General features: G+C 40.0%; 1 protein-coding gene across 2 annotated transcripts in view; it reads left to right on the top strand.

The window, feature by feature from the left end:
- Nucleotides 1-24,415, top strand: part of CD99 (CD99 molecule (Xg blood group)) — a 35,391-nt gene extending 10,976 nt beyond the window's left edge. The window contains exons 2-11 of one of the 2 annotated variants that reach the window (XM_075736666.1): nucleotides 10,616-10,651; nucleotides 10,978-11,034; nucleotides 11,523-11,555; nucleotides 13,087-13,128; nucleotides 13,282-13,323; nucleotides 14,829-14,903; nucleotides 16,219-16,260; nucleotides 16,791-16,901; nucleotides 17,657-17,746; nucleotides 19,729-24,415. In XM_075736666.1, the coding sequence (XP_075592781.1) occupies nucleotides 10,616-10,651; nucleotides 10,978-11,034; nucleotides 11,523-11,555; nucleotides 13,087-13,128; nucleotides 13,282-13,323; nucleotides 14,829-14,903; nucleotides 16,219-16,260; nucleotides 16,791-16,901; nucleotides 17,657-17,727 (509 nt within the window). In that variant the 3' untranslated portion in view covers nucleotides 17,728-17,746; nucleotides 19,729-24,415. The remainder of the gene's footprint in view (nucleotides 1-10,615; nucleotides 10,652-10,977; nucleotides 11,035-11,522; nucleotides 11,556-13,086; nucleotides 13,129-13,281; nucleotides 13,324-14,828; nucleotides 14,904-16,218; nucleotides 16,261-16,790; nucleotides 16,902-17,656; nucleotides 17,747-19,728) is intronic. The other variant, XM_075736674.1, reaches the window with a different exon arrangement.
- The last annotated feature ends 1,175 nt before the right edge of the window (nucleotides 24,416-25,590 follow it).

The raw sequence follows: 25,590 nt of genomic DNA, 5'->3' as shown, positions 1-25,590 counted from the left end.
AATCTTAGAGCAATGGATTAAAATATGAGTTGAATCATTGCAAGCCACTGTATGAGTCTGGTTTCCTCTATACCCGCCTTGTCCGCAGGAAGCTCTCATTGTAAACCCCAAAGTCTTCCTCTTCTTTCTTTTAGCAAAAGCTGTAGCAGCTATTTTTAAGTATGCAGACTGAAAAGACTGCATAACCTTTTTAGCTGTTGCTGAACAAGCCATGATTAAAGAGAGTCTAGAAAAACAAAGTCAATTTTACTGTTCAATGAATGTTTCTGACTAGATTACAGATTTTTTTTTTAATTTTGCTATCAGTACACAGGTTGTTTTGAACTGGTAAGACTTCTAGTGAGGAAGGTAAAAGAAAGGCTGTGAAATGAAATTTTCAGCTTACAAATACTAGCAGACATAAACCAGTCCTGCTTACTACAAGCCATCATTTTGATGTACTGCTGTAAAAATAAGAGTATTCTCGACTTAATTCTGTGCACATTGCATGTGTGTATTTCAACTAAATTTTATTTTAAAGAAGTAATTTCTAAATGGAAGGCGAAGTTCCATTTACTTGTTCATCATTCAAATTCTTTTTCCTTGATCAGAGTGAGGATTATTTACCACTCTAAATGTTGGAATTTTTGGAGCTTTTACTTCACTGACTGCCAGATTACAAATCTTGGTTTCTTAATACTTCCTTCTTCCTTGTGCTAAAGTTTTACCATCTTTCATGTAGTGCAGACCTCCCTAACCTTCCTGCAGCTTCACCTCGCTGCTACACTTCCCTTTTCCTCCGAGCCCCCTCTGAGACTGCTCTTCCTTCCGTCCCTCCCTGCCCCAATTCAAGAGGCTACCAGAGGTGCAGCGTATGAGCAAGTAAGGATGCAGACAAAACAAAATGCTGGCGATTCCTGACCATTTGGTGGGGAGGGAAGCCTCCAGTCTGTCATCTTACACACTTTATCACTGTGTAAAGTGTTTTAGTGATTATTGGGATGAGCAGAAAAAGCACACAACTCTTGAAGTCATGGCTCAAGAGATCACACAATGGCCCTGAAAACACTTTTCACTTTCTCTGCACAAGGCCAGGCAGGGTACTGAACTGTACAGATGTATATAGAGGGTTTCAGTGCAATGAGAGTTTAGAATATTATCTGACTAGGAGTATAGATAAGCTTCTGGCGATAAAATAGCATTAGGTTACTTGATGCCAGTTGTAGTTACTTTCAAGAGAACCAATGAATTTATTAAATTATACGATACCAAAGCGTTTACAACCTGCTTGGATAAAACAGGTTTCTTAAATTCGAGACTAACCTTTTGATTAACGGCCATTGTAGTCTTTCCAGTGTATTTAACTGTTAATTTTTGGTGCTGGCTGTGATTTGGATTGTTATCCCAGTGAAGCTTAACATTCATGAATCTGTTTGTGAGAAGACTGAGTGTTCAAGGGGCCTTGAATGGACACCCCTTCCGAGCCCCACCATCTCCTCTGGTGTCCGTCTCAGTGCCATCAGTGTGTATATTGCTCCAGAGTTTTCAAAGTATAGTTTTGACTGCTTGTGACATGCCCACTGTTTTGAAGTATTTGCTACAGAGCAAGAGTTTCACAGATGTTGGTCAACTGCAGAAAAGTTCTTGCCAAGAACTGCTGACTATTGCTATTGCTAGATGTCTGCTAGCGAGAGGCTAGGACCAAAATATAGAATTACAAGGGTGAATAAGCAAATTGGGGCACCCTGGATGTGGTTTTACACAGGGTTTTTACACCCTTGAAATGTTCAGGTACAACATAATTTGACTCATCACTAACACCCACATTACTGATTAATCATAGTAAAACTTTGCAAAGCAACTATATTTCTGCAGCATTCTTGCTGCTTGTCTATTGGTCCACACATGCCTAGAGTCAGTCTTGCTGTATTTACTTACCTATGATGCCGGCCAATGCTGGGAGGGTTTCAAAGAGGTGTTAGAGGGGCTACGATGCTGGCATTATCTTGGTTGTCCAGGGGTATCCTTTATCCTTCATGGACAGCTCTAAGCTTCCAAGAAATAAAGTCTTTATTTACAGGGCTGAGCTGTCCTTGGGTTTCTTTGACTTAAGCATGAACAATACCAAAGTCTCCAGTAAAATTCCACTACCTCACTACATTGCAATGTATAATGTGAACTAATATATATTAACAAAGTTAATACACTTTCATACTATAAAGACTGATTGATATAATAATAGTTAGGGAAGGGAACTTTCATAACAAGAGTAAATGTGAGCCTTGTGGTAAGAATGCACCTGGTCATGGAAATTTAGGCTATGTGAGTAGTAGCTGCAAGGCTTGTCAGCTTTGTGAAAGCTTAAAGTCCTGTCTATCAAGCAGCTTAAACTTTGAAGCTGTAGACTGTGAACAACATGTAGTTAAAGGATTTTGGTTTCTTAGGCTTATAAAAATTAACTACTGACATTTCTTATGCCAAGACAGCATTTCCAAAGTGGCTGAATGTGAAGTAGGTGCACGCTGCCTGCTGGATCTTGGTGAGATCTGAGGGGCAGGGGGTGCTCCTTGCCAACCCCAGGGGCAGAAGGAAAGAGCTTGGCTTCTATAGGTGCTGTGTTGAAGCAAGAGAAGGCAGTGGCAGTGGTGGCCCCAGCTGTGAGTGACACTGCACAGCCGGAAACCAGCTTGCTGACATCAAGTAACTTCAAGCTTAATGCACAGAGTGATGCCTCTGTGGTTTAGGGCTACTGCTACGAGGAAGAGTACCAAAACTCAAGAGCAGTTACCCAGAAGTTTGAAAATTTCAATGTGCCTAGCACTTGCAGGTACAAGTACTGACATGCAGACTTTAAATAATGTACGGGTAGGCAATATTTAATCCAACACCTGCAGCACCTTCATCAAGGGTATGCTGCACTTGAATGCAGACAAGACTCTGCTTCAGTCTGCCAGCTGTATTTTGCCTTAGTCCCTGAATTTACACGAGAGCAAGCTTAGCATTTGCTTTTTAGAAAATACTTTATTAAAACACTCACTAATTTTAGTAATGCATTTATGCTTGGTAAGGTCAAGTACTTAGGTGACATAGCAATGAGCATAGTGTATATGGCATTTGCAGTCTTGAAGCATCGTCAGTCCCTCCTGAAGTTACAGGTGAGAAGAAATGAGCAAAAAACAAATAAATATCTCCAATCTGGTTTTTTTGTTGTTGCTGTCTGGATTCAGCACCTTTATTAAAGCACACCATTTTTTCAAAATTTTCCCATCCTTTTTGATTCAGGAAAAAACCCAACCCTTTTTGCAAACCCCTTTTCGTGTCTTCCCACTTCCTATCTGAGTGCCCCTAAATTTGTCGTTTCATGATGCAAAGTGCCATGCTCTGTCACGCAAATGTTCTAACAGCCTTTGTGAATGTAGCTTATGTTTTCACTTAGAAACTTCATGAGACACAGCAGTGTATTTCAGTTTGCATCTGTAAAAAGAATTGCAAAGGGACAGACTTATTTATCTTATCTGCAGTTATATGCATTTTGTAGCACAAAGAATTTAGTCCAGTCACTAGAACTGGCCCAAGTCACAGAACCACAGGGTGCTGAGGCTGGAGAACACCTCTGGAGACCTTCCAGTCCCACCACCTGCTCCAGCAGGGTCAGCCACTGCAGGTTGCCCAGGACCATGGTCGGCCAGGTTTTCAATATTTTGAATATGTGGGGGAGATATACTCTCTGCAAGAAACAACTTTCCCTGAAGCACAGAAAATACTTTAGCTCTTTCCAAGCTGCTGTTAGTGACAAGTGCTTTGGAAGCTCTTTTATGCTTGAGGAGGAGATCTGGGACCTGTGGCTCTGCTGTTTGATGTTTGATGTTGGTTTGCCAGCAAGGGTTGTAACCAGAAGAGAATCACCAAGCATCCAAAGCACTGCTTGGAGAGAAAATGATCATATGGTTATGGACGTGCAGAATGACGAACTCTAAGAAAGCAACCAGACTGTGGTATACAACTTGTCACTGGGCAGGTTGTGATTAAGATGCCAAATATTTATCTTCATAACTTGATTGAAGGGTCTCACAGGAGTTCTTAGACCTTTTGTAACTATTGTGTAGTTCTCTTTTACCCCTTCTCATTTCTGTATAAGCAGCTCAGCATTTGGCAGGACTTTTGCCATTGTATTAATTCTCTAGCTTTGTGGTTGACCTGATTCTTCTGTATGCTTTCTACAGATTTAGATTCATTCTGTCCTTTTATTCCTATCCAGATTCCTCTTATTTCCTCCCCAGAAAACTCTGCTTATAGCTAATGTATTTTCCTACTTTCTACTGCTCAAAGGGGCAACAAAAGTTGCCCAGTGCATGGGAAACTTTTAGATAAGCAGAATTCCCCAAACTATGCTTCAAAATATGGGGTTTTTTCCTTCTCCAGTAAATGGCCTGTTTTACCACGTTCTGTTAAAAAACCCTCACCTGACTACAGTTAGTTAAGTCATTTTGAGTCAAAAGGTGACCTTGTAGGCTTTTTTCCCTGTTTATTTAAAATGTTAAATTGCCATTTTTGGTTGGAAGCAATACTTAGTAATTCAAATATTAAAATAAATCACAGATTGGTCTAAAACTATTTTCTAGCAGTCAGATCAGAAAAACATCAGGCCACATAATTTCCTAACTTTTTCTGTACTATATTTTCAAGATTGGTGCAAATAAAGTAACTTTTCAGGGAAATAGCTTTTGGATCACTGTAAAAAAAAAAATATGATCATATTAGGGTAGTCATTCATCTTTTTGAAAAAGAAATAAATCTTTTTATTGGTTGCAGCAGAGGCTTAGCTGACTTCATTCCCATCAGATACATTAGTGAACAATTCAGATGTGCAGAAAGCAGACACTCCCCAGATGTAAAAATTATCTTTGGGTTTTTTGGGCTGATTTACAGTTGTTATTTGTGTTCGCGTCATACTTATTTTAGGTAGGAAGGGGCTTCATTCTTCTGAACAGAACTTTATGCAAAGCTTTTTTTTCCTCTCTGGCTCTGTAGAGAAACTAAACTTGAAAAGCAGCAATGACAGGTGGGTGCTTATAGGAGTAACAGGGTTTGAAACCAACTGTGTAGGATTTAATTTCATGAGACTCCAGGCAGGGCTAATTATAAACTGCTGCTTGGCAGTGGGAGTAAACATCCCATCTGCATTGCCTGACGCAGAGGGATCTTGCCTGCAAACCTCTGCCCTGGCTGAAAGGAGGAGTTTTAAGTACATTCCTCCGCCCGCAGCGAGTGGTTTTCATGTTCCAGGTTCTCCGTTTAAAACTTTAGAAAGGCAGTTCTTACAGAAGGATATAGAAAACCAACTCACCTTTCTCCAAGGCTTTTTGTGATTAAATTGCTCGTCCTGCACATGTTGGAAAATGACTGTCAGAATGTGAGCTGAGCAGTAGAAGTCTTTTATTGTAGGTAAGTAATGCTGATGGGGTAAAACCTGGATTGGAATCAAGTGCTGGTAAGCTTAAAAAGCAATTGTAAGGGATGTGATGACTTTGCTCTGTTATTTAAAGTGTTTCATGAACAAGTTTTAATGTGTTGGCCTTCCTGTATTTCCTGTAGCTTCTGTTATGCTTAGGCGTTGAATATTTCTGCTCCTCTGGTTTTCTGTTCCCCAAGGGGAAAAAGTACAAGACATGGGAGTATAACATCCAGTTTCCCTGCTGGAAGTTGTAGAAGCTGCTTTTTGCCTGGTTGCCCAAGAATTTATGCCCTTGTGGCTACCAGTATCCTCATTCCCCAAGAGGGCTGCCAAACCTCCTGTAAACTCTACAGACATGAGAGGCCTCCTCGAGCTCAAGGTTTTTGCAGATTTCATGAAAATGAGTGGCTAGGCAACAGGACAAGCCCAAGCTGGGCAATCACCAACTATATGAAATTTAACAAGAGCAAGTGCCAGATTCTGCACCTGGGATAGGATGATCCTGGTTATATGTACAAATTGGGGGACAAGAGGCTGGAGAGCCCTGCGGAAAGAGATCCTGGGGATTTGGGTTATGGCAAGTTGAACATGTGTCAACAGTGTGCCCTGGCAGCCAAAAGAGCCAGCCGTGTCCTGGGGCGCATCAAGCACAGCACAGCCAGCCAGTCAAGGGAGGTGATTGTCCCACCCTACACTGGTGCATCTCCACCTCGACTACTGTGTGCAGTTTTGGGTGCCTCAGTATAAGGACATCAGATGGTTGGACTCAACAATCTTAAGGGTCTTTTCCAACCTAAACAGTTCTATTAAACTATTACATGTGTCCAGAGGAGGGGAGCAAAGATGGTGAAAGGCCTGGAGGACAAGACTTACGAGGAGCAACTGAGGTCATTTGGTTTGTTCAGCTTGGAGAAGAGAAGGCTGAGGGGTGACCTCATCGCCATCTACAACTTTCTCAAGGGGGGCAGCGGAGGGGAAGGTGCTGATCTCCTCTCTCTGGTGACCAGCAACAGGACACGAGGAGATGGAATGAAGCTGCATCAGGGGAAGTTCAGGTTGGACATTAGGAAAAGGTTCCTCACCAAGAGGGTCGTCAGTCGCTGGAACAGGCTCCCCAGGGAAGTGGTCATGGCACCAAGCCTGACAGAGTTCAAGGAGTGTCTGGATGATGCTCTTAGTCACATGGTTTAGTTTTAGGTAGTCCTGCAAGGAGCAGGGAGCTGGACTCAATGATCTTTATGGGTTCCTTCCAACTTGAGATATTCTACGATTCTAAGTTGGTTGGCCACTGAGTGGCAGATAACATCCAGCAGTGGGACATGGACAAGCTGACCACTGTCACCTGGTCCATAGGCCTACAACTGGATGACAAGCTGCAGTATGCAGGCTCTGTGACACCCTGTGGTTGCAGGACGCTGGGGAAGGAAGGAGAGTGACAGCATTTTTAGAAAAACACAATGCAAGCAGTCTGTTGCTCAAGTTAGAAAGTTATGTTTGTGGTGATTCATCACAAGGCTCCTTTCTTGGTGTGTTGCCATACACGTGACTAATGGAGAAACTTTCCAAAGCTCGTGTCTGCTTCTGCAGTGGAATGTAAATATGACTAATCTAATAGCAGTAAGTGCCTGAGAGTGGTGATGAGTCTTTGCTAAAGGACTCCTATTTGTGTAGTTACTTGACTTTCTTGAATACCCTCTAGCTCGTCAGCTTTTCAAAAACCTATGTTTGCTCTTGTTTTACCTGCTGTTTTTCCCCCATCTGACACAAACAATGCAGGTTACTGGGGACAGCCTGCTGAAGAACTGTCTCTTGAGATCCTGGTATTTGAACTATGGACATGGAAGGAAAATAGTGTAGACATTCCTGGAATGGTCCTATATCTAGTCATGCACCTAGGAGCTAGAAATACCTGCTGTATTGTGCTTTATACACAACATAATATCTGCTTTATTTGCACTTATCTTTGATTAAACTAAGAAAATACTAATAAACTGGATTACTCTGAGTGCTTCTTCAACCTTTAGGAAGTGCAGTATATTCATGCTGACTTTTGCTTCTTGGATCACGCTGCTACCTTTAGTGTAGTTCTGCAGCTTTATCTCTTTTGTCTGATTGTTTCTTCCCTGGAACCAGCCGAATCCCTGGTTCTGAGCCTGTCTCCTTTCAGGCTAAGTAATTGAACTTCTAGTTTAGTTGGACCCATCCATACTAAAAGCTGAGCGAGTACAGTTGTAAAAGAAGTGCTTTAAAGACATAGGAAGGTTTGTAATGAACAGTGGCAAAACACCCAGTGTTTGCTGGGAAAGCAGACTGCCAGCACTTCAGAGTGCAAATTGTTGTAATGAGTTTCATAAGCTAGGTTTTGACATTTTCTGCTACCATTATTGAGATGTCAAGAGCACATCATCTTGCCTCATGCTTGGAAAACAGAAGTGTAGTTGCAGAATATTGAATAATTCCAGTCAATATAGAATGATTTTTTTCTTTTTTTAACTCTCAAATTTGTTTATTGCTCTCTCAAAGCATGTCTTATGTGAGATTGGCAGTCAGCAGTCTCATCCTAAATTACTTCTCCACGAAGATCATGTGTGAAAGCAGTTCCTTAAAATAGCAATGTCATTGAATGCACACTCTTTTACACTGGTTTCCTTCTCTTGAGGGAAACCGTTGTAGCTGGAAACGTTCAGAGTTCTCGGACTAAGTTTCATGGTGGCAGTGGGAGACTCTTCAAATAGCCTCTTTTCTGCTCCAGGTAAAACTTCAGCTGCACAGAAGCATAACATTGAGTATTGTTGAGCTTGTTTATCCCTCTGCCACTCCTTCTAAACAGAAATAGTGCTCTTGAAATATATCTACCAATGTAACATTCATTAACTTAGTGATATAACTTTAACCTTAAGACAGATGGTGTTAACAGAAGGTGGTGGTCCATTCTCCGGTTGCTACTCCAGTAGAGTATTTTGAGAAGCATGCATCTTCAACAGATCCTTCTGCCTGCCTTCTTAGAGTTAGACTAGCAAATACCTGATCGAGTCCTGTCTTAGGCATTCCTCCCTGGAGGACTGTAGCCTGAGAGATGTAGGTACTTGAGAAAACAAACAAACCAGAATCCAAGTTTGAGGAACAACTGTACAAATACTTGTTTAAATTTCTCTTGAGTGTTTTGACCTTTTTTACCTGTTAATATGGAGGTTTGTTGGCGTAGTCTAAACAAAGGGGTAACTTCAGAGGTAACTGAGATTTGTGTCTTAGCAACTGCTCATTTTACTGAGGTTTTTAAGATTATATTGCAAGGTGATGTAGGCTTCAGATAAACAAGCTGCAAATATTTTTTGCATTCTGTGAAACAGTTTTTCATGAGCTAAGTATATAAAAGAGCTTATGCTCTCCACCTGGAGTGAAGGACACCAAATGAAATATCTTCTTGCTTTCTGTCCAAGATCTATACCTAATAACTTTATCTAGGAGGTTGTAAATGTACTTTGCTCATGCACCAAAATAAAGCCATGAATTGCCTCTGTTTCCATGAAGGGGGCTTTCACTGACCAGGGAGTGCTACCTCCCTACGCGGCTGTGAGCAAGGTGGTACTCAGTTCAAGTGTTACAATATGAGAATCGCTTCTTAGATGGAATTCAGATTTCAGTTTCTGCTGCAACAGTTCGGTTGACCAGACTGAAGACTAGCTTGTAGAATGTTTTCAGGAAACTGCAAGCTTGCCTTTGATTTTTTTATTCCAGTTGCCATTCGTTGCTTCCGTATTAAAAAAATAAGAATGTATCTTAGTCTCATTTCTTCTTTGTCAAAAAATGGTATTATTAGTGCATTTATCTGAGAAGGAAAAGAGATTTCAGTTTTGACCTCAGTTGAGATGAAAGATGTCACCAAGTATATGAGCATCCATCATTCCCAGTACTAGACTCGTGAGCTGTCCTTGTCTTAACTTGCCCTGTCGTGTAAGCAGAAGGAACATTCTGCTTGTGGTTTGATTTTTGATGTTTGTTTTTTATTCCTCTCTTCAGACTTTACAGTAGCCAGTTCTGATTCCTCTTCTGATTCTTAGAGGAAAAGCCAGAAACGTCAATGCTTTATGCGTGTATTTTCCGAACTAAGGTAGCTCTGGCTAGAATTAAGTTCTGCTCTGGCTGGCTTGATACTCAGTAGGTAGAAAAAAGTCTTCCAGCTTCTTTGGGGCTGGAGCAGTGTATTTGGATGTCTTTTTCTTGAATAGCTGGTATCTACTTTCATGCCTTTTTCTCTTTCCATGCTTCGGTGAAAGTAGGAGTGATGAGCTATCAGAAATATCCCAAGCAGTTGTTTTAGCTGTCCATTTATCTTACAAGTCTCTGCTGCTGAGATGACACTACTATTCATGCTGTGAAACCAGTCTGTATCATGAATATATTGAGTTAGTGTGTTTGCAGTTGGCTGGGTAAGCAGCAGTAGCTCTAGCAACTGATCTAATGCACCAAGAGAGAATGTTCTTTTCCTAAGGGCTGAAAATGAAACTTAATCTACCTGGAGTGGAGAGCCCGTAGTGGTGACAGCTGCATTTAGCTGTCTTTTAGGAAGTTGAAGAGACTGCTCAAGATCATCTGTGCTAATAACCTAACTACCTTCATACTGTTTACCTTTGTTAGGGGAAAAGATAAGTCCTAGAAACCCCTGAAAATTAATTTTTTAATGCCAAGGTAGTAAATCCATTACCTGATTATATGACTTTCATACCAGCCTTTGTGCTCCAAGGCTCTTCTTCACACTTGTATCTTGTAAATGCTTGTGAATTGGAGCTGTGCCCCTGCTCATTTTGTGGTTCAGTGGAAAGGCGGCCGGGAAAGAATATGCTGTGGATGACACTAAGAAAGCACACAATAGCAGTGTCAAGAATAAAGGATCAAATGCATTATATTGGACTCTAGGAATATATGTTCTGGCCCTCCGGATCCTTTTCATAGAGACAATTTTTAGTGCTGTTCTTTTTTTTCCAAAGAGATGCGTGGAATGTGGTCTGGAGAAATAGAGAAGAATGTCTGTCTTCAGCCCTGACTGAAAATATTATTCTAGTCCAACGCAGAAAGCGGAAAACACACATCAAGATAGATCAGACACGTTTATGACTGTAATAAGTGTTGGTTTTGAGTAAGAAAAAACAATGTTCTTACTGTTGCTTTCATCTTCTACAGGCAATTCGGATGACTTCAACTTAGAAGATGCACTTGGTAATTATTACACTCTTGCAAATTTTGGGAGGTAGACGGGAAAATAGCGGCTGCTCTTTTGACTTGTCTGTTTCTGAGTATCACTGCATGACCAAGCATGACATCTTCCCCGCATATGGTTTGTTCAAGCCCCAGTGGAACAGTTCTGCTATGGGAATGTCAAAATGTTGACCACATAGAACTGAAACTCCTTTGGGAACACTCAGGGATTCCTCTTAAAGGGAAAGTATCTTGCTATGTAGACTTGATCTTGTGCTTACATTTGTCCTTCCTGTATCTTCTGAACAGTGTATTAAACTTTTTTTTTTCCTAACCATCCCTGACAGAAGCGACAAAGAAGCCTCTTCCTCTTCCATCTCAGAAGCCACCACCACCAAATTTAGGTGAGATCTACTTGGCTTGTAATGGCTTTTACTGTGAAGTCAAGTGTAGTTTTACGTACTAATTTGAGAGCCTGAATTTTTCAATTTAGTGGCACACAGAGTTGTGATATTTCTATAAAAGAAAGCAGTTCCCTAATAGCAAAAGGTTTTCTGCATTCTGGAGTCTTCTGCTAGTGTTTTCACAAATTTACTTTGTGATTTCAGAAGCTTAAAGACCCTGTGAGAATCCCTGCTGTTGGCTTTCAATCTGCATGTTTTGAGCTTGCTCACCTTGAGCTGGCCCTTGACACGTACCATGATCAGCAAGAGCAGCATGTAGTTTGGCAGATAATGCCTGGTAACTCTGTAGTGCTTTTCCGTGGGCCACTCTTGAATGAGTATGCCCTTATACTCTTGGTGAAACATTGTGAGGTGCATTTTGTATAAAAATAGCCTAAAACTAGTTCAGTTTTTGCATTACAGTTAAAACTTCCCTTCTTTCTTTGTAGATGATTTCGATTTGGAACATGCTCTTCATCCTGGTAAGTATCATGTTTTCCTGGATACTGCTCAGTGGTACTTGTCTATCCATCCTGTATTACCTAAATGTAATAAGGGCACTGAGTTGATTAAGGTAACAGACTGCAGATAAAAATAATTGCAGTCTAGTTATGTTTATTTACATTCATTTTTAAGGGTCTGGATAACAAAAACTGTATGCATTTCACTCATTTCTTAGCAAATCCTACTTGTGTCATTGCTCTGTCTTCACTAGATGGCACTAATTCCATAAACTATTATTTATGGAAGTAGTTTATAAATCTGAAGTAATCTCTTCCTTTCCAGGAAGTAATTTTAGTAGCATAAGGAAACATTAAGCTCTTTGAAATAGTATGAGGGAAGGTACTCTTTCTAATGCTCTTCAGCTCTGCAGTGTGGGCAGCAGTAGAAATTGCAGTATTGTTTTCACTCGGCCAGTAAAAGGTGCATCCAGGTAGGCAGATAACGCAGAGCAGCTTTTCAAGTGCCATCGCCAGACCTATTGCAGTATAGACAGCTTTCCTAACACAGGACATACAGTTGCAGGACAGTAGCACTGTTTGCTGCTCTGTTTGATTTAGCCCTTTGAAGTTTTGTCTCTTAAAGCAGTCTGTTTCCAACTGCTGACGTTTTTTAAATCAGAGCTGGCTAATTGAGAAACAGTTGGCTGAATGAATCAGATGGTTCAGGTAAGTGAAGAGAGAGAATCCTTTATAGAATGGCAAGCCTAAGTTGGGGTCTAAGAACTGTGCTCTGGAGGTGCCTGCCTCTTTACTTTGAATATATAGATAGCCTAAGGAGATCTGACCCAACTCGTGCTAGAGCTGGGAAGAGGCAAGACCATGCAACATCAAGGAGAAGCAGCATACAGAAGAAATGGGCCACTGGATTGATTCAGCCATCTGCGAAAACAGAGTTTTAGAAAACCACTGTTGGTGTGTTAATTTGAAGTGGGCAACAAAGTCTGCGACCAAACAGTACAGAGATAATTACTAAGACCTCTTATTCTCCTATTTTGTGGCAAGCTAAATGAAGTGTCATTGTGGGGACCATATTTCTAGCTCTATCATGTGTATCTTGGTTTTTTTGGTTGTTTTGGTTTGGTGTTTTGGTTGTGCTGGTTTGTTTGGTTTTTTGTTTTTGTTTTTTTTGAAAGTGAGGTACCGACCATTATTATTGGTTAAAATCTGGTAGATTTAAAAGAGGAAATAGCAAAATAATCTGTACCTGCTAGAAAAATTTAAAGAAGTTCAGCATTTGAAATCAGATCTGCAAACCAAAATGCTGCCTAATACTTAGTGAGTTCTTCTGTAGACGTTCAGTTATAGCAAAGGTCTGACATACAGGCTAATGTAGCAGAAACATTGCATTGAAGTACAGCGTTTAACCTAAAATAACCAAACAAATACAGCATTAGCTAATGAAAGGAAAGGAAAATGAGACGGGAAGATAGTCTTTCAAGGTCACTGTATGCTCTGCTTTTGGTCTCTTCACACTAGTACCTTTGGTCACTTTATTGTTATTTGTCTACAGATGACCCCAAGCCAGCTCCGCCTGCAAATCCCAGAGACACTGGTAAGACTGACCTAAGAATTTCTGAACGGTAAAAGAGCATTTGTTAATCTTTCCTAGTCCCTTTTAAAGTTACTGTGTTGTAATCTGCTTTTGATCTCTTAACCTTTTCTTTCTTTTTTTTTTTTTTTTCTTAATTCTCTCTTTTGTGTGCAGATAACCCCAAGCAAGGTCCACCTGCACGTCCTAAAGACACTGGTAAGGCTTCTAGCACAAACTCATGAATCATGACATGGTTTTACTATCTCAAACTTACAATAATTATACCTTGTTAATTGGCTGCTTTGTATGTCAGATGTTGCACTGGATAAACACTGACGGTTGAGGAAAAATTGTCTTGCAAATAAGCTTTGCAGCAGTCTTGAAATTCCATAACAAACCTGTTGAGTCGCTTTCCTTTCACTTAAAAGCCGGATGGTGTGGGGAGGAGGAAGGATGGGATGCGTGTGCTTGGGGCAGTTCTGTTCTTGGCTGCCTATGGTGGAGCACCTGTGTATTGGATTGAGTCCTTTCATCTTTACAAACTGAACCCCTGCTAGTCATGCTAAAAAGTCACTAGGAACTACCTGTGAACTATATTCTTGAAGCACCTAAATTAAAGGTAAAGCTCAAAGTTAAAGGGTTATGGTTTTAGATTTTCTTTCAAAGGCCCCAGTTAAGAAATTAAGTTCTTCTTGTTTGAAAGGTAGGCTTAAAATACATGTCCTTCCCTGCCTGTTGTGCTTTAGAGGTCTTCTCTGTCTTTGCCTAACTCAGAACAGAACAGATTCAGATGGATGTGGCTGTGATGATGCCATTATCCAGGAATATGGTGGTAAAGAGTCTTTACCTGAAATGCAAGCCCTGGATCTTGTTTCTTCTCCTACCTGATTTGCAGCAGATATTTGAATTCAGGTCTTGTATGCCTCAGTACAGTGCTTTTGCCACCCATCTAAAACATCCTCTGAAGCAATGCTTTTAGTTTTGCTGCTTGAAACAGATTTGCTTTGCATAAACCAAAGATTTGTTTGGCAGCAGAGGGAAGGAGGAGAACTCAGGCCCCATGAAGTAGGGTCCAGTGGAAATGGAGAGGGATTGGCTCAATGTCCTGCAGTAAATCAGACAAGGGAATAACATTTGGATCTTCCCATTGTCAGGCAAATACTGTAGCAACTAGACTCTGGCATGTTGAACTTTTTCTTGTTTTTCTTCTTTTTTTTTTTTCTTTTTTCTTCTTTTTTTTTTCTTTTTTCCTCTAGCTACTGTGTTATACAGGTTCAAAAGATTGGTTGTGACTTAGAAAGCCAACTGAAGAAACATTCACAGCTGCAGCCTTGAAAAGAAAGTCCTTTCCTGTCCATGTCCTTTCTCTGCTTTAACAGGACAGTGAGACTTGGGCTGTTCCACTGAAGTAGCTTACAGAGCTTCTTGCTTGCTTAGCCTATGACTTGTGCAGTACTACCTGCTCTTGGACACTGGTGTCTCTCAGTGATTCAGGAAGTCCAGAGGCAGCAGTGCTGCTATCAAACTGTACAGTGCTGAGCTGAACGGACTTGAGATTGGGAGGGCTTTTGAAACACGAGCATGTTGCCACTGATGCTGAGCCTGAAACCACCACAAACTTGGCTGAACGATCTAGAGAAAACTTCCATGTCATTATGTGCCTTGAAGTGTCTTTTCACTGAACTTAAAACATGTAAGATAATATTTTTAATTTTTTATAGGCAACCTTGATGATTCAGATCTTTTCGATGGCAGTTTACCAAAAGGAGGAGGTGGCGATAGTAGTGGTGGCAATGGTAAGATATAGGTTGTGCTTCATATTTATCCTATGGCTACCTAAGCTTTTGATAAAAGCTTGCTCACAAGCTGGTTAACGTGGTCTAACTTGTAACACCTTTGGTTCTGGTATAAGAAACATAAGAGCAGACCTTCAAGTTCAAAAGCAATGTGTTCTCTGCCAAAAAACCCCCACATAATTAAGAGGTAAAACTGGTCTAGGAACCTTCGATGATTGACACTGTTATTCTAAGAAAGATGAGTTTTAAAACTGCGATGCGGATGTGGAACTTATTTCAAAATTCACCATGAATATAGTTCTTAAAGGCATTCAGGTGTTATTTTCAGATCTGTGACATACTCTCAGTTTCTTTTAGTTCTTGTCATTAGGAAGCCCAGGGGTGGGTCAGAAGAGGGTCTACCTTGTTCTTTCAAAGATTTCATCTGTCCCACAGGAGGAATTGATCCTTAGACTTCTGAGTGATGTAGGTTATATCTACTCTGAGCAGTACAAAGAACAAACTTGTTTTGAGTAATCTGCCGTGGCTGATTGATTGTTACGGCACAGCTCAGTACAGAGGTGGTCATTGGGACCAAGCTGCAGTAATGGCTGTCATTAGGATGGGGTTAGTCATCCCTGTGTGCATTACTGCAACTTCACTGTTTCTAGGTCAGAGTTAGGTTAGGTATCCTGATGTGATGTTGAGACGTGCTGCTGGTTACTGACTTGTTCAGAGAGTTGTCCCAGACAGAGATTAGTGATGCTAATTTTTTGCAAAGCTTTCACCTTCCAAGGTTCCTTTGGGGCAGTAACTTGAAAATTGGCAGGGGCAAGAAGCATCTGTTGAGACTTGTCTGGTGTTTTCATCTGCACAGGTTCCTGCTTCAGTGGTGCAAGTCACATAGTGCCAAATAAGGATAGCATTTACAGAACTTCTGTCTTGTTTGCTAAGAGAATTGCAAAAATATTTAGTAAATGAGGCTGGGATTTTAGGAAAAGATAGTTGGTTCCATGGAAATACAGTTGAACATCACTCTGAAATTATGTGCTGTTCTCTCCACTGAGTATTCTGTGGTAGTGGGCAAGTTGATTAAACCAGATTTCACAGGTGTGCTGTGCTCACTTTGTAGAAGTGTGGAGCACCCAAGGCTGAAGTTGGCATCACTATGATCTGTGCTTTGAAAATAGAAAGTTTGAGTGCCAGAGAGCTTAGTACTGTATGGATATAATAGATGGCTTGTAATTTTGCATGATTAATTGACAAAAAAGTTGTCGGTTATGATATGACTGTTCTTTAGACATGTAAAACCTAAACCTTTTGCTCATTTTTACAGAACGAAAGGGTCCAAGTCCAAATAATGCTGATGAATCTGAGGGTAAATGCATAAATTTATGTGTATGATGGTGTCTGCCTGTCTGAAGCTTGTTTTCTGGGTTTTTCTGCGTTGCTAATATTCTCCTAGAATGCTTGCTGCTGGTAGTGGGTTTCAGCTTAAAAACTTTTGTGGGATCTAGAATTCTTACTTTCAAGCTCTGCTTTCATAATTCTTTAAAATGTCTATGTTGCGAATAATTCGAAAGTGTTAAGGTCTCAGAGAAGCTGGTGCAGTGATTGCATGCATACAACTTAGATTTAGCTATGAAAGGGTAGCTATTTTAATTAGTGGAACTTATAACAGGCATGCTTAATTTGTTTAACAATAGGCATTGCTAAGAAATCGAAGGTTATAAAATTAGAGGGTTTGCTTTTCATTATTTACAAAGACAGAAAGAGTTGATTATTACAGTTTCATGTAATAATTTCAGTTTATTGTTTTTTGGAAGTATTCACAGGGTTTACTTTGAGACAATAAAAGTTTGACATTGCTTTCGATTCTGAAAAATGTATACAAACCTCTTTTTTCAGCTAATCAGGGAGCAATAGCTGGAATTGTAAGTGCTGTGGTTGCTACTGTAATCGGAGCAGTTTCTAGTTTCATTGCTTACCAGAAGAAGAAACTCTGTTTCAAACAAAGCGGTAAGAATTCTAAATTAGATTGTTTTCTACTGTCTAAAAAGCTGCAGTTTTGTATTTATATGGGGGCTACAAATTGATCTTATGCATAACATAGTTTTAATAGCAGAGTGAATTTGTGTTCACAAGGAGTAACCTCTCTTACTAGTCATTTAAGACACGGTGTCTGAACAATGCCTCGCCCAAAATTTAGATTTTCAGAAGCAGACAGACTTAAGGCTTTGCATTTCTTAAAATAAAAGCACTTCCTGCTAAAGGGTAAGCAGGACAGACTGCAAGAAAACATTTCTTTAAGGAAAAATGAGTGGAATGTGGGGATTGGAGACTATTTTCATGCTGGAAAATACCTTGTCATTCCAATTTTGTACATCTTGCCTTTGCGTCTTCACAAGGTGCTTGCCTACATATTAGGTTTCTGACGACTACTTGGATGTTCATCCCAAAATTATTCTTTCTTCTGCAGTCGTCTATTGCTTGCTATCCATTTCCTTTCCACCTAAATAAGATTTAACTTGGATCAGAGAAATTGGGGAGTACTGTGGGTGATAGGTGGGGCAGAAACTTTGGTTTTGTCCTTTCTAGTCTTTCTGACTGGTTGGTGAAGGGAGATGATAGGGCAGCAATCCAGCCAGACACCACTGTACTACTATCAGTAGCCCAGATTCTTCAGTGCTGTTTCTTCTCTCGAATTATCTGTATTAATCAACAACTTTGAAGATAAGAGAAATTCAATGCTAAACGTCTTTGTTTCCCAACAGATGAAGAGAATGTGAATATGGATAGCCATCGGGGAGCGCAATCTGAGCCACCTGGTAAGAGAAGAATCTAGATGGAAGATCAACTTTTTGGTGGGGATCCTATTAAATGCACTTTATTGACATCTAACATAGTGGAGAAAATTACTTGCACTGTTCTGTTTTGTTTCAAAAAAAAAAAAAAATGTTTGTAACATTGGCAACTAACTTAGAACTGAATCAAGATTTCAATTCCGATATGGCCACTATTCTCTAGTTTTTTATGCTTTGAACAGATTGGTTTATTGCCTTGAGGAGTCCTTGAAATACAGGAGCTTAAAGAAAGTAAAGAATTGAATTTTCTCTGCAAAAGTATTACTACAGACAATTATGAAAACACAGGCCTGCTCCTTTAGTGTGATACAAAACTTCAATTAGCTGACAGACATTTTATTAGTCTATATTGTGTCTGATTGGAATCTGATACCTTTTTTTATTGTAAACCCATATAGACCTCTGCAAGAATGCATATTAAAAATTGTTAATAGTGTTTGGGCAGAGATGAAACTACATTGTAGGCAAGGAGAACTGAACTTACGAGCATGTTGTTGTAACTAAAACATTCTCTGTTGTGAATAGAGAATGATTCTTGTATGAAAGAATCATCAAATAACAAATCTTTCTGCAATGGTGACAGCTGCAGAAGGATCTCTTTTAAAGCAACAAAAACCCTAACAACCTCACCCTTCCAGGTATGGTTGTCTTGGCTACTTGGCCAATGGAACAGGTGATTATTTCCAGGAAAACCATAGACAGATCTGGAGGAAACAGTATAGGTGAAAACTTGGCTTTCTAGCCCTTGTGCCTGGTCAACAAAGGAAGAAGCAGTGCACTCTCATGCTGAAATTTGTTGGGTGTCTTTGAAACACCCAGCTGAAACTGAATATTAAAATCTCAAAGCAATATAACTTTGCAATATACTCTTCTGTGAGCTCAATCTAACCCTGCAGAACTAGTTCTGTTTTTTTATAATTTAAGAAAAACAAACAAACAAAAAAAACACCACCTTTTTTCTTTCCGGTATTTCATCAGTTTGCTAAAAACTTCCATCTGGCTCATGATCCTATTTATAAACATTTTTCCTTTAAGCCGTTAAATATATAAAACTCTCAAGGAGAAAACATTTTCTTGTGACTGGCTGTTGAAGTCAGGACTGGAGATAACCTGAATTGAGGATATCTGCCTTGCATTAGTGAAGCACGCAGTATTGTTCAAAGACCTCTACCAAAGACAGTTAACATATGAGTTAAAATCAGGATAGGCTAAATTTTTGGCCAAGATTCATCAGTACTCAAGTGTGAAATGCATCAGATGATGCATACTTTATTTTACTGATAAAGTCAAACCTGGGATGTTATCATAAATAATTACTCCTGCCTACATATTGATGTCATGTTAAATCCCCAATTTCATACCTCTGTTATATTTTGCAGGCATGAGCATGTTTTGAGCCAACAAACAGGGCAACCATGGTCAGCATGGTGCTGCTCGTGATCTAAGTTCTGGGAGTCAGCAGACATTAGCTCTGCTTTTAGTAATACAGTGTTGATGTATCTACGTGGCTTCTAGTTAGAAGCAGTCTTGCGTTCAGCCAGGTCAGATGGCAAGGCAGAACAGGTTTGCATTCTGGAAGTTTTATGGAGACTTATCTTTGACTTCCTGAAAATGTAGATAACCTAGCCTAGCACTTTCTTTCAATGACCTGCTTTTTCCATCAGCTGCACAGACTGTACTCCATTTCATTTTTGCATCCGCAAAGCTGCAAGTCTGCAGCTGCATGCGGTGTTGTACTGCAAGTGTATAGAGCTACATGGATCTAGTAGGATGTGGTTATTTGAGGGAGAAATCTGGGATGTGATATCCTTTGGTATGCAGGGTATTGGCTACACAGAATCAAGCCTCTGCTTACCTGAATTTATCCCACAGTTTCAAATGCATACTGAAAAAGTCTGTTGTCTGTATGTACTGTTACATAATAATACATAACATGTATACTAACTTACTGTACTAATCTTGAGTTGTTTTTCACTTTTTAGTTCAGCGCACACTTCTGGAGAACTAAATTTAAAAAAAAACCATGAAGAAGAACAGACCATTGAAACTGGATAGAGAGCCTGCATTCTGCCTGAAAAAAAAAAAAAAAAAAAAAAGGAAACAAAAAAAAAAAGCATAATAAAAAAGCAGAGTCTGAAGTTGCATGAGAAAACAGTTCTTGTGTGAAACACCTCTAGGAGTGTGACTTAGACCTGAGTACTTCTGTATGGTTAGCCCTGTGAAGCATTGTTGCACACCGATGTATGGCCTTAATGACAGGAGTGTAGGAGTATGTTGTGCCTTTACATTCTCTCCTGTACTCCTGTGACAAATGGGTGTGTCTCAAGTGCATTCAGTATGGTTTAACTTTTTCCTTACCTCTCCAAAAACAATAAGCAATTAGTGTTTTGTTACACCATTGCTTTCAGGCAGTGCAAACATTTTTTTAATATCCTGTACACAGTGAGCGTACCAACCAAACAACTTCATGTGTGGTGTGGGCATCTGAAAGCAAATGGCTCACTGTGTGTGGATAATGGATCCGGGTGTGGGTACTGCTGATACAATCTGCATAGCTGCCTGGGTCAGCCACCAGGGAAGGGATACTTATTCTTGAGCATCCAAGAGACAAAAATTCAGTGTTGTTTTTGCTTTTTTTTTTTTTTTTTTGGTTGCATCTGTCTGGTACAGATTCAGAACACCCAAACTAGTGCACAGAGACCCTTCATCCTTTCTGGCCCTTCCTGCTTAGCAAGTACTGAGCTGGTCAGATGTGGAAAAGCCTCATTTGCAAATCAGAACCATAATTAGATTTTGTACATCTGGTGAGATTGATGTTTGGCAGTTGTCTGAACAGTTGTGGATGAAGTATTGTGGAGTGGGGATTAACATCTTCAGACTTCCAGAACCAAAAACGTAACAGAAAATAATGTGATAGTTTGAATTCAGAAGGCTTATCTTACGCACTTAAAAGACAGAAACAGTACTACAATTCGAAAATACGTAATGGCAAGTCTGACCAGTACAACCTAGCCTCACTCCACAAGCATCCATTGAACAGTATAAATAGCATACATGTGAAGAATGCTTTTGGACTTGTGAAGGATTGCCATCGGGATGAGGACCTGTGATTGCATTCTCAACTGAAAGCACTGGTGAGCTTTGCTGTGGCTCTTGAAAGCCACAGGAAGGTTTCAAGGATCTGTGGAAACACGGAAAACTGTGCAACTCATAACAGTCAAAGGACTAAGTCTGGAATAATAACCAGTTCTGTCTGGAAGGAATAGTCTGACCAGTTCTGTTGGCTTTCATTCTAATTGGTTCCAATCTTCTTGCAGTTTTACAGTATGTGTCTTACTAATGTGCTGCAGCCACCTGGCAAAGTTCTACAGAAAGATGACATTTTATGAATTTGGATATTAAACATGTAAATATATCTGTGCATTCAAATATGAATGTATGCCAAGGATAATTCATTTAAGAATTTCATGTACATGTTTCTTAGCTTGCAACAAAGCTTTACATAGATTTTACTATTTTGTTATGGAATTAATTTGTAAACTTCTCTTTGCCCCACTTCTGCTTTTAGTATAAAAGTGCTAAAATCTTTAAGTGTGTTGGAGGGTGGAAAACTGATTTTTATATAAACATTTGATCTATGTAAATACAAAGAAATGAAATGTACTGCTTACCTGCATGAATAAACAGGTATCTCATGTCAACGCCAATTGTAGAGAAAACAGAAATAAGCCAGTGTTTGTTAGGGATAGAATGGCAGGGGAAGCTCAAACTAGCTTTTAGCTAACCAGACTCTCGAATCCTTCTTCAGCTTTTGCAAACCTAAACATTACTTATTAAAACATCCTATCAATATTGTGATTTTTCTAAAAATAAATTAAAAAAAAAAGAAAATGTTTATGTATTTACCTTCTTAGCAGCTCTAGAAATACAAAAAATTTGGTGCTCTACCAGGGAAGCAGTCTTCAAAGGGAGTTTGTCTTCCTGCTCCATCAGCAATTCAGGGTTACTTCTTACAAACATTTAAATCATTTTAGAAGGAAGTTGGCCAGTAGCAACAAAGCTGTGAACTGCTTTCACAGGGTGCTTACCGGTGCAAAGTGCAGTGAAGGACTTTGAAGAAGAACACATGGATTTGGTAACACAGAACCTACTGAAAATATGCGCAGCTTAGCATGGGCAAACTCAACGGGGTTTGGGTTAAGAAGAAAGACTGGCCACTGCCACCTAGGAGGAAAAAGTTAAAGAGAAGGCTTGAAATTTCAGGCTGTTCTTCTGTAGAGAGCAAGAAACTGCCCATTTATGGGTTTCTGTTACGTATCTGTGGATAAAATGTAGCAGTTCGCTTATTGTTCAGTTATTGGGGTATGAATTACTGCGTTGCTGTTTGCCTCACTGCCCATTGAGACTTTGATCTCGTGCCCTCCTAGCTCAACTGCTCCTGCTTTGCGTAACTAAATACCCTCATTCTTTAGTTCTCACATATGCTGGGACCAGAAACATGATCAGTTAAAAATTATTCACCACCCTGCTGAAGTATTTTTACAGTCATCTCCTGCGGGTCAGCTGCTGCCCATCGTGGCTTCATGGGCTGTCAGTGACTTTCGGAACCCAATTTGGGAATTAATGTTCTAGTTTCCATACCGTTTTTGATCAGACTGTGCAGTGGAATGAAAAATTACTGTCCTTTCCAAGCCCAAACTACAAATTCACTCCTAGTGAGGTACCTTCACCATTAAGCTGAGTTTAAATGGACAGCAAGGAAGAGCTCTGCCCTGTTCCTGCAGCACACCCTCTTCAGTTCTGGGTTTTTTTCTCCAGTCCGCCTCCTTTGAGGAGCAGGAGTTACCTTCAGTACTAGGAGGTAAAAAGCAAAGCAGAATCTTCTTGTAGAGCATCATGTCCCTTTAGCTTCTACAAGGGAGCTGAGGTGGCAGTTTAGTTCATCCTAGCTATCAGTGAAAAGGACTGCTTGAAAAATGTTTTGGTGGTTTTCAAATGTGATGTCCATTCCAAATACTTATCTAAACTTACCCAAATGAATTCATCAGGCTGTGGAAATGAAAGCAGGCGATTCTTAAGCATAAAATTTGGCAGCTTTTTACTGTAGCTCCTATTCATGCTCGTTTCAATACCTCTGCCAAATTTTGAATGCAAAGGAAAACTTTTTAATGCGCTCAGCTTTCAGTGTGCCTTGGGCTGAATGACACTCCCACTTGTGCATTTTGGTATTTTTCTCACTAATTCTTTTAGGCCACTATCTAAACTGTACTATTCTCTGTGTATTTTTCACTTGACAAGATTATGAAACAAACCTTAACCTTTTCATACACTGAAAAGATTATTTTCTTTTTGCTCTTTTCTGTTACGCAGATATAAAAGCAATATGAGGGAAAGTGAAGAGATGATTATGAACAGGAAAAGGATTTGAATGGAGAAAAAATGCAGGTTTTTTCAAACCCCTGCATTTAGAGTACTTAAAAACCACAAGGATAAAATAATAAAATGCATGTTCCTCCATCTGCTTGTGAAAAAACATCGAAGTTTTAGGTAGCGTGTAGTAATTGCATTCTTCCATTGCCGAGAAATTGTATCACTGATTCACTCGTGTATTTGCCTTACATTTAAATTAGTGTCCTATATTACCAGATGCTTCAATATTTTAATTAAAATACTTCCATTTTTATGACAAAAGATGAATACTGTAGGATGTTAGTGGCTTCCCCCGGTAGTTCTAGTGTATAATTTGGTTCTTTCATCTGCAATAGACTCACACAGCAGGTCACCCACTCCAAAGACAGCAGAGTCTTACTTCTGTCCACAGGAAGGATGGGGCTGTAACTGTGGTGAGTTGTGACTGTCCTCTTCTCTTTTAGCTTGTCTCATCTAAAAGAGGCCTGATGGGTTAAAAGTATATGGTGTAGAGGATAGAGAGATATGCTGGCTCCATTTCTGCACCCATTTGCTATCTCTTAAATATTTTTTTTTTCTTGAAAGAACAAGTAAAAAAAAATTAAGCAAGTCATCCACCTTGTCAGATGAATACTAGGCAGAACTTTGTTTTCCCTTTAAATTGAAAAAAAGATGATTCAATGATTTCTCAAAGAGATAAAACTGCAGTTTATGGTCATGTGTAAGGCCTTACGTTTGTTTTTAATATGTAATATTGTTTACTTGATATCTCGGGCAATCACTTGCATGTCTTTGACAGAGGGAGCTGAGATTTAGAAGATCCTGCAATGTCCCAAGAACAGAAGGGGGATAAGTATTCAAGACATCCTAACTCCAATGCTAGGTCCACTCCATCAGTTTGCCCTTCCTGTGCCGCCTTTACGTTGTTTTTAGTTAGCTAGACAGAGCAATAGCTGGCTTCAGAGGAACTAGACAAGGGGCGCAACATCTTCAAACAATTTAGGAATTTTCAATATCCCAATGAAGTAGTGTCAACAGACAGGCGAGATAAAGCATTTTGGGAAGACTTTACTTACAAGAACAACTGTTTTGAAGTACAGCTAGCAAACGTTTTTGAGCTGTTTGGACTTGCCTGGGACTAGTACGCAGCCCTGCTAACTTTCCTGTTCCCCTCAGGCAAATTCATCACTGATATGAAGATTAGCACTTTTGTGCTTGCTTTTGTTATACTGGAAAAAAATAAACAGTGGACTTGTGGAATTGCTCGTGTCATGGTATAATTCTTGTTTTCACTGACTGACAAAGTCACCTCTTAAACCTAAATGTCCTTAACTCTTCTGAGATTAAGCAATTGGCCCTGACAAGGGGAATGATGATACATAAATTGAGCTTTAGAGCTTCTATTACTAGCTTAAAAATAGTTAAGCCGTGCGATACAATAATCCAGGCATTTAGAAACCATTCTACTGGTTCAAATGGAGAGGAAGTGGAAGAGAAGCTGACCTATTTGAACATCAAGCCTCTTGAAGATCCAGTATCACCAGGTTTTATCAGTCCAGTTTATGTTCTTGCATCAGTTTTCTTGTAGTTAGCATAAAAACATGAATTTCAGTGCGCACACAGTATCGTATTTTCTAGGTAACTCAACAGAAATGCATTTGGGGCCAGCCTGTGCCCCACATCAGACTGGGTCACCCAGCAACACCACCAGTGTACTGATCGGCCATTCATGGTAGCAAAGTATTTGCTGCCCTCGTCAAAACAGCACTGACAAAAGCACCTGCAGCTTACCCCCCAGCAAAAGGCAGGATGCGCACCGGTCTCCCAGTCTCCTTACTGGCGCCGGGTGCTGGTGGCAGTCTGGTTCAACAGACGAGTGTGCTGGCACACGTTTGTGAAGAGAGGCTATGACAAAACTGGATTTAAATCACACCAATGATTTTAAAGTATGTTCACATATGGATGAATGCATGATTTTTGATTGTTTTCCAAAGCTTTGTGTTCTCACACTCAGCACTTTTTGAGATCTCTCTCCATATAGGATATACATGGATATTTATATTTAAAAATATATCTAGAACAATGGAAAAATCATGACAGACAACATTTACCTGGTGAAGATAAGCATCTGCCAGGGAGCTGAGCCTGCTTCAGTTCAGTAGTCCCATATCACATTTTAAGTTTATAAAATCAGCGGTTTTCTCATCCCTCTGTAGACAATTCCCAAGTCTCTGCTAAGCAGATTCTTAGCCTCCGCTTCCCTCACTTGGCATCCTGAGTTAGCGATTGGGCCCCTGACATGATTGCCTTTATCAGCAGTTATTGCTCAGCCAAAGACTGTGCAGGGAAGCAGCGCTTTGAGGACAGAGTATATCAGAGATTTTTTTGTCAAGTACACCTCAGAGCAGGCTGGTCTCCTCTCAGAAGCTGTTTGA

This window comes from Balearica regulorum, chromosome 1 (assembly GCF_011004875.1).
Source record: "Balearica regulorum gibbericeps isolate bBalReg1 chromosome 1, bBalReg1.pri, whole genome shotgun sequence".
NCBI lineage: Eukaryota > Metazoa > Chordata > Aves > Gruiformes > Gruidae > Balearica > Balearica regulorum.
This window is presented reverse-complemented; position numbering and strand designations above follow the sequence as displayed.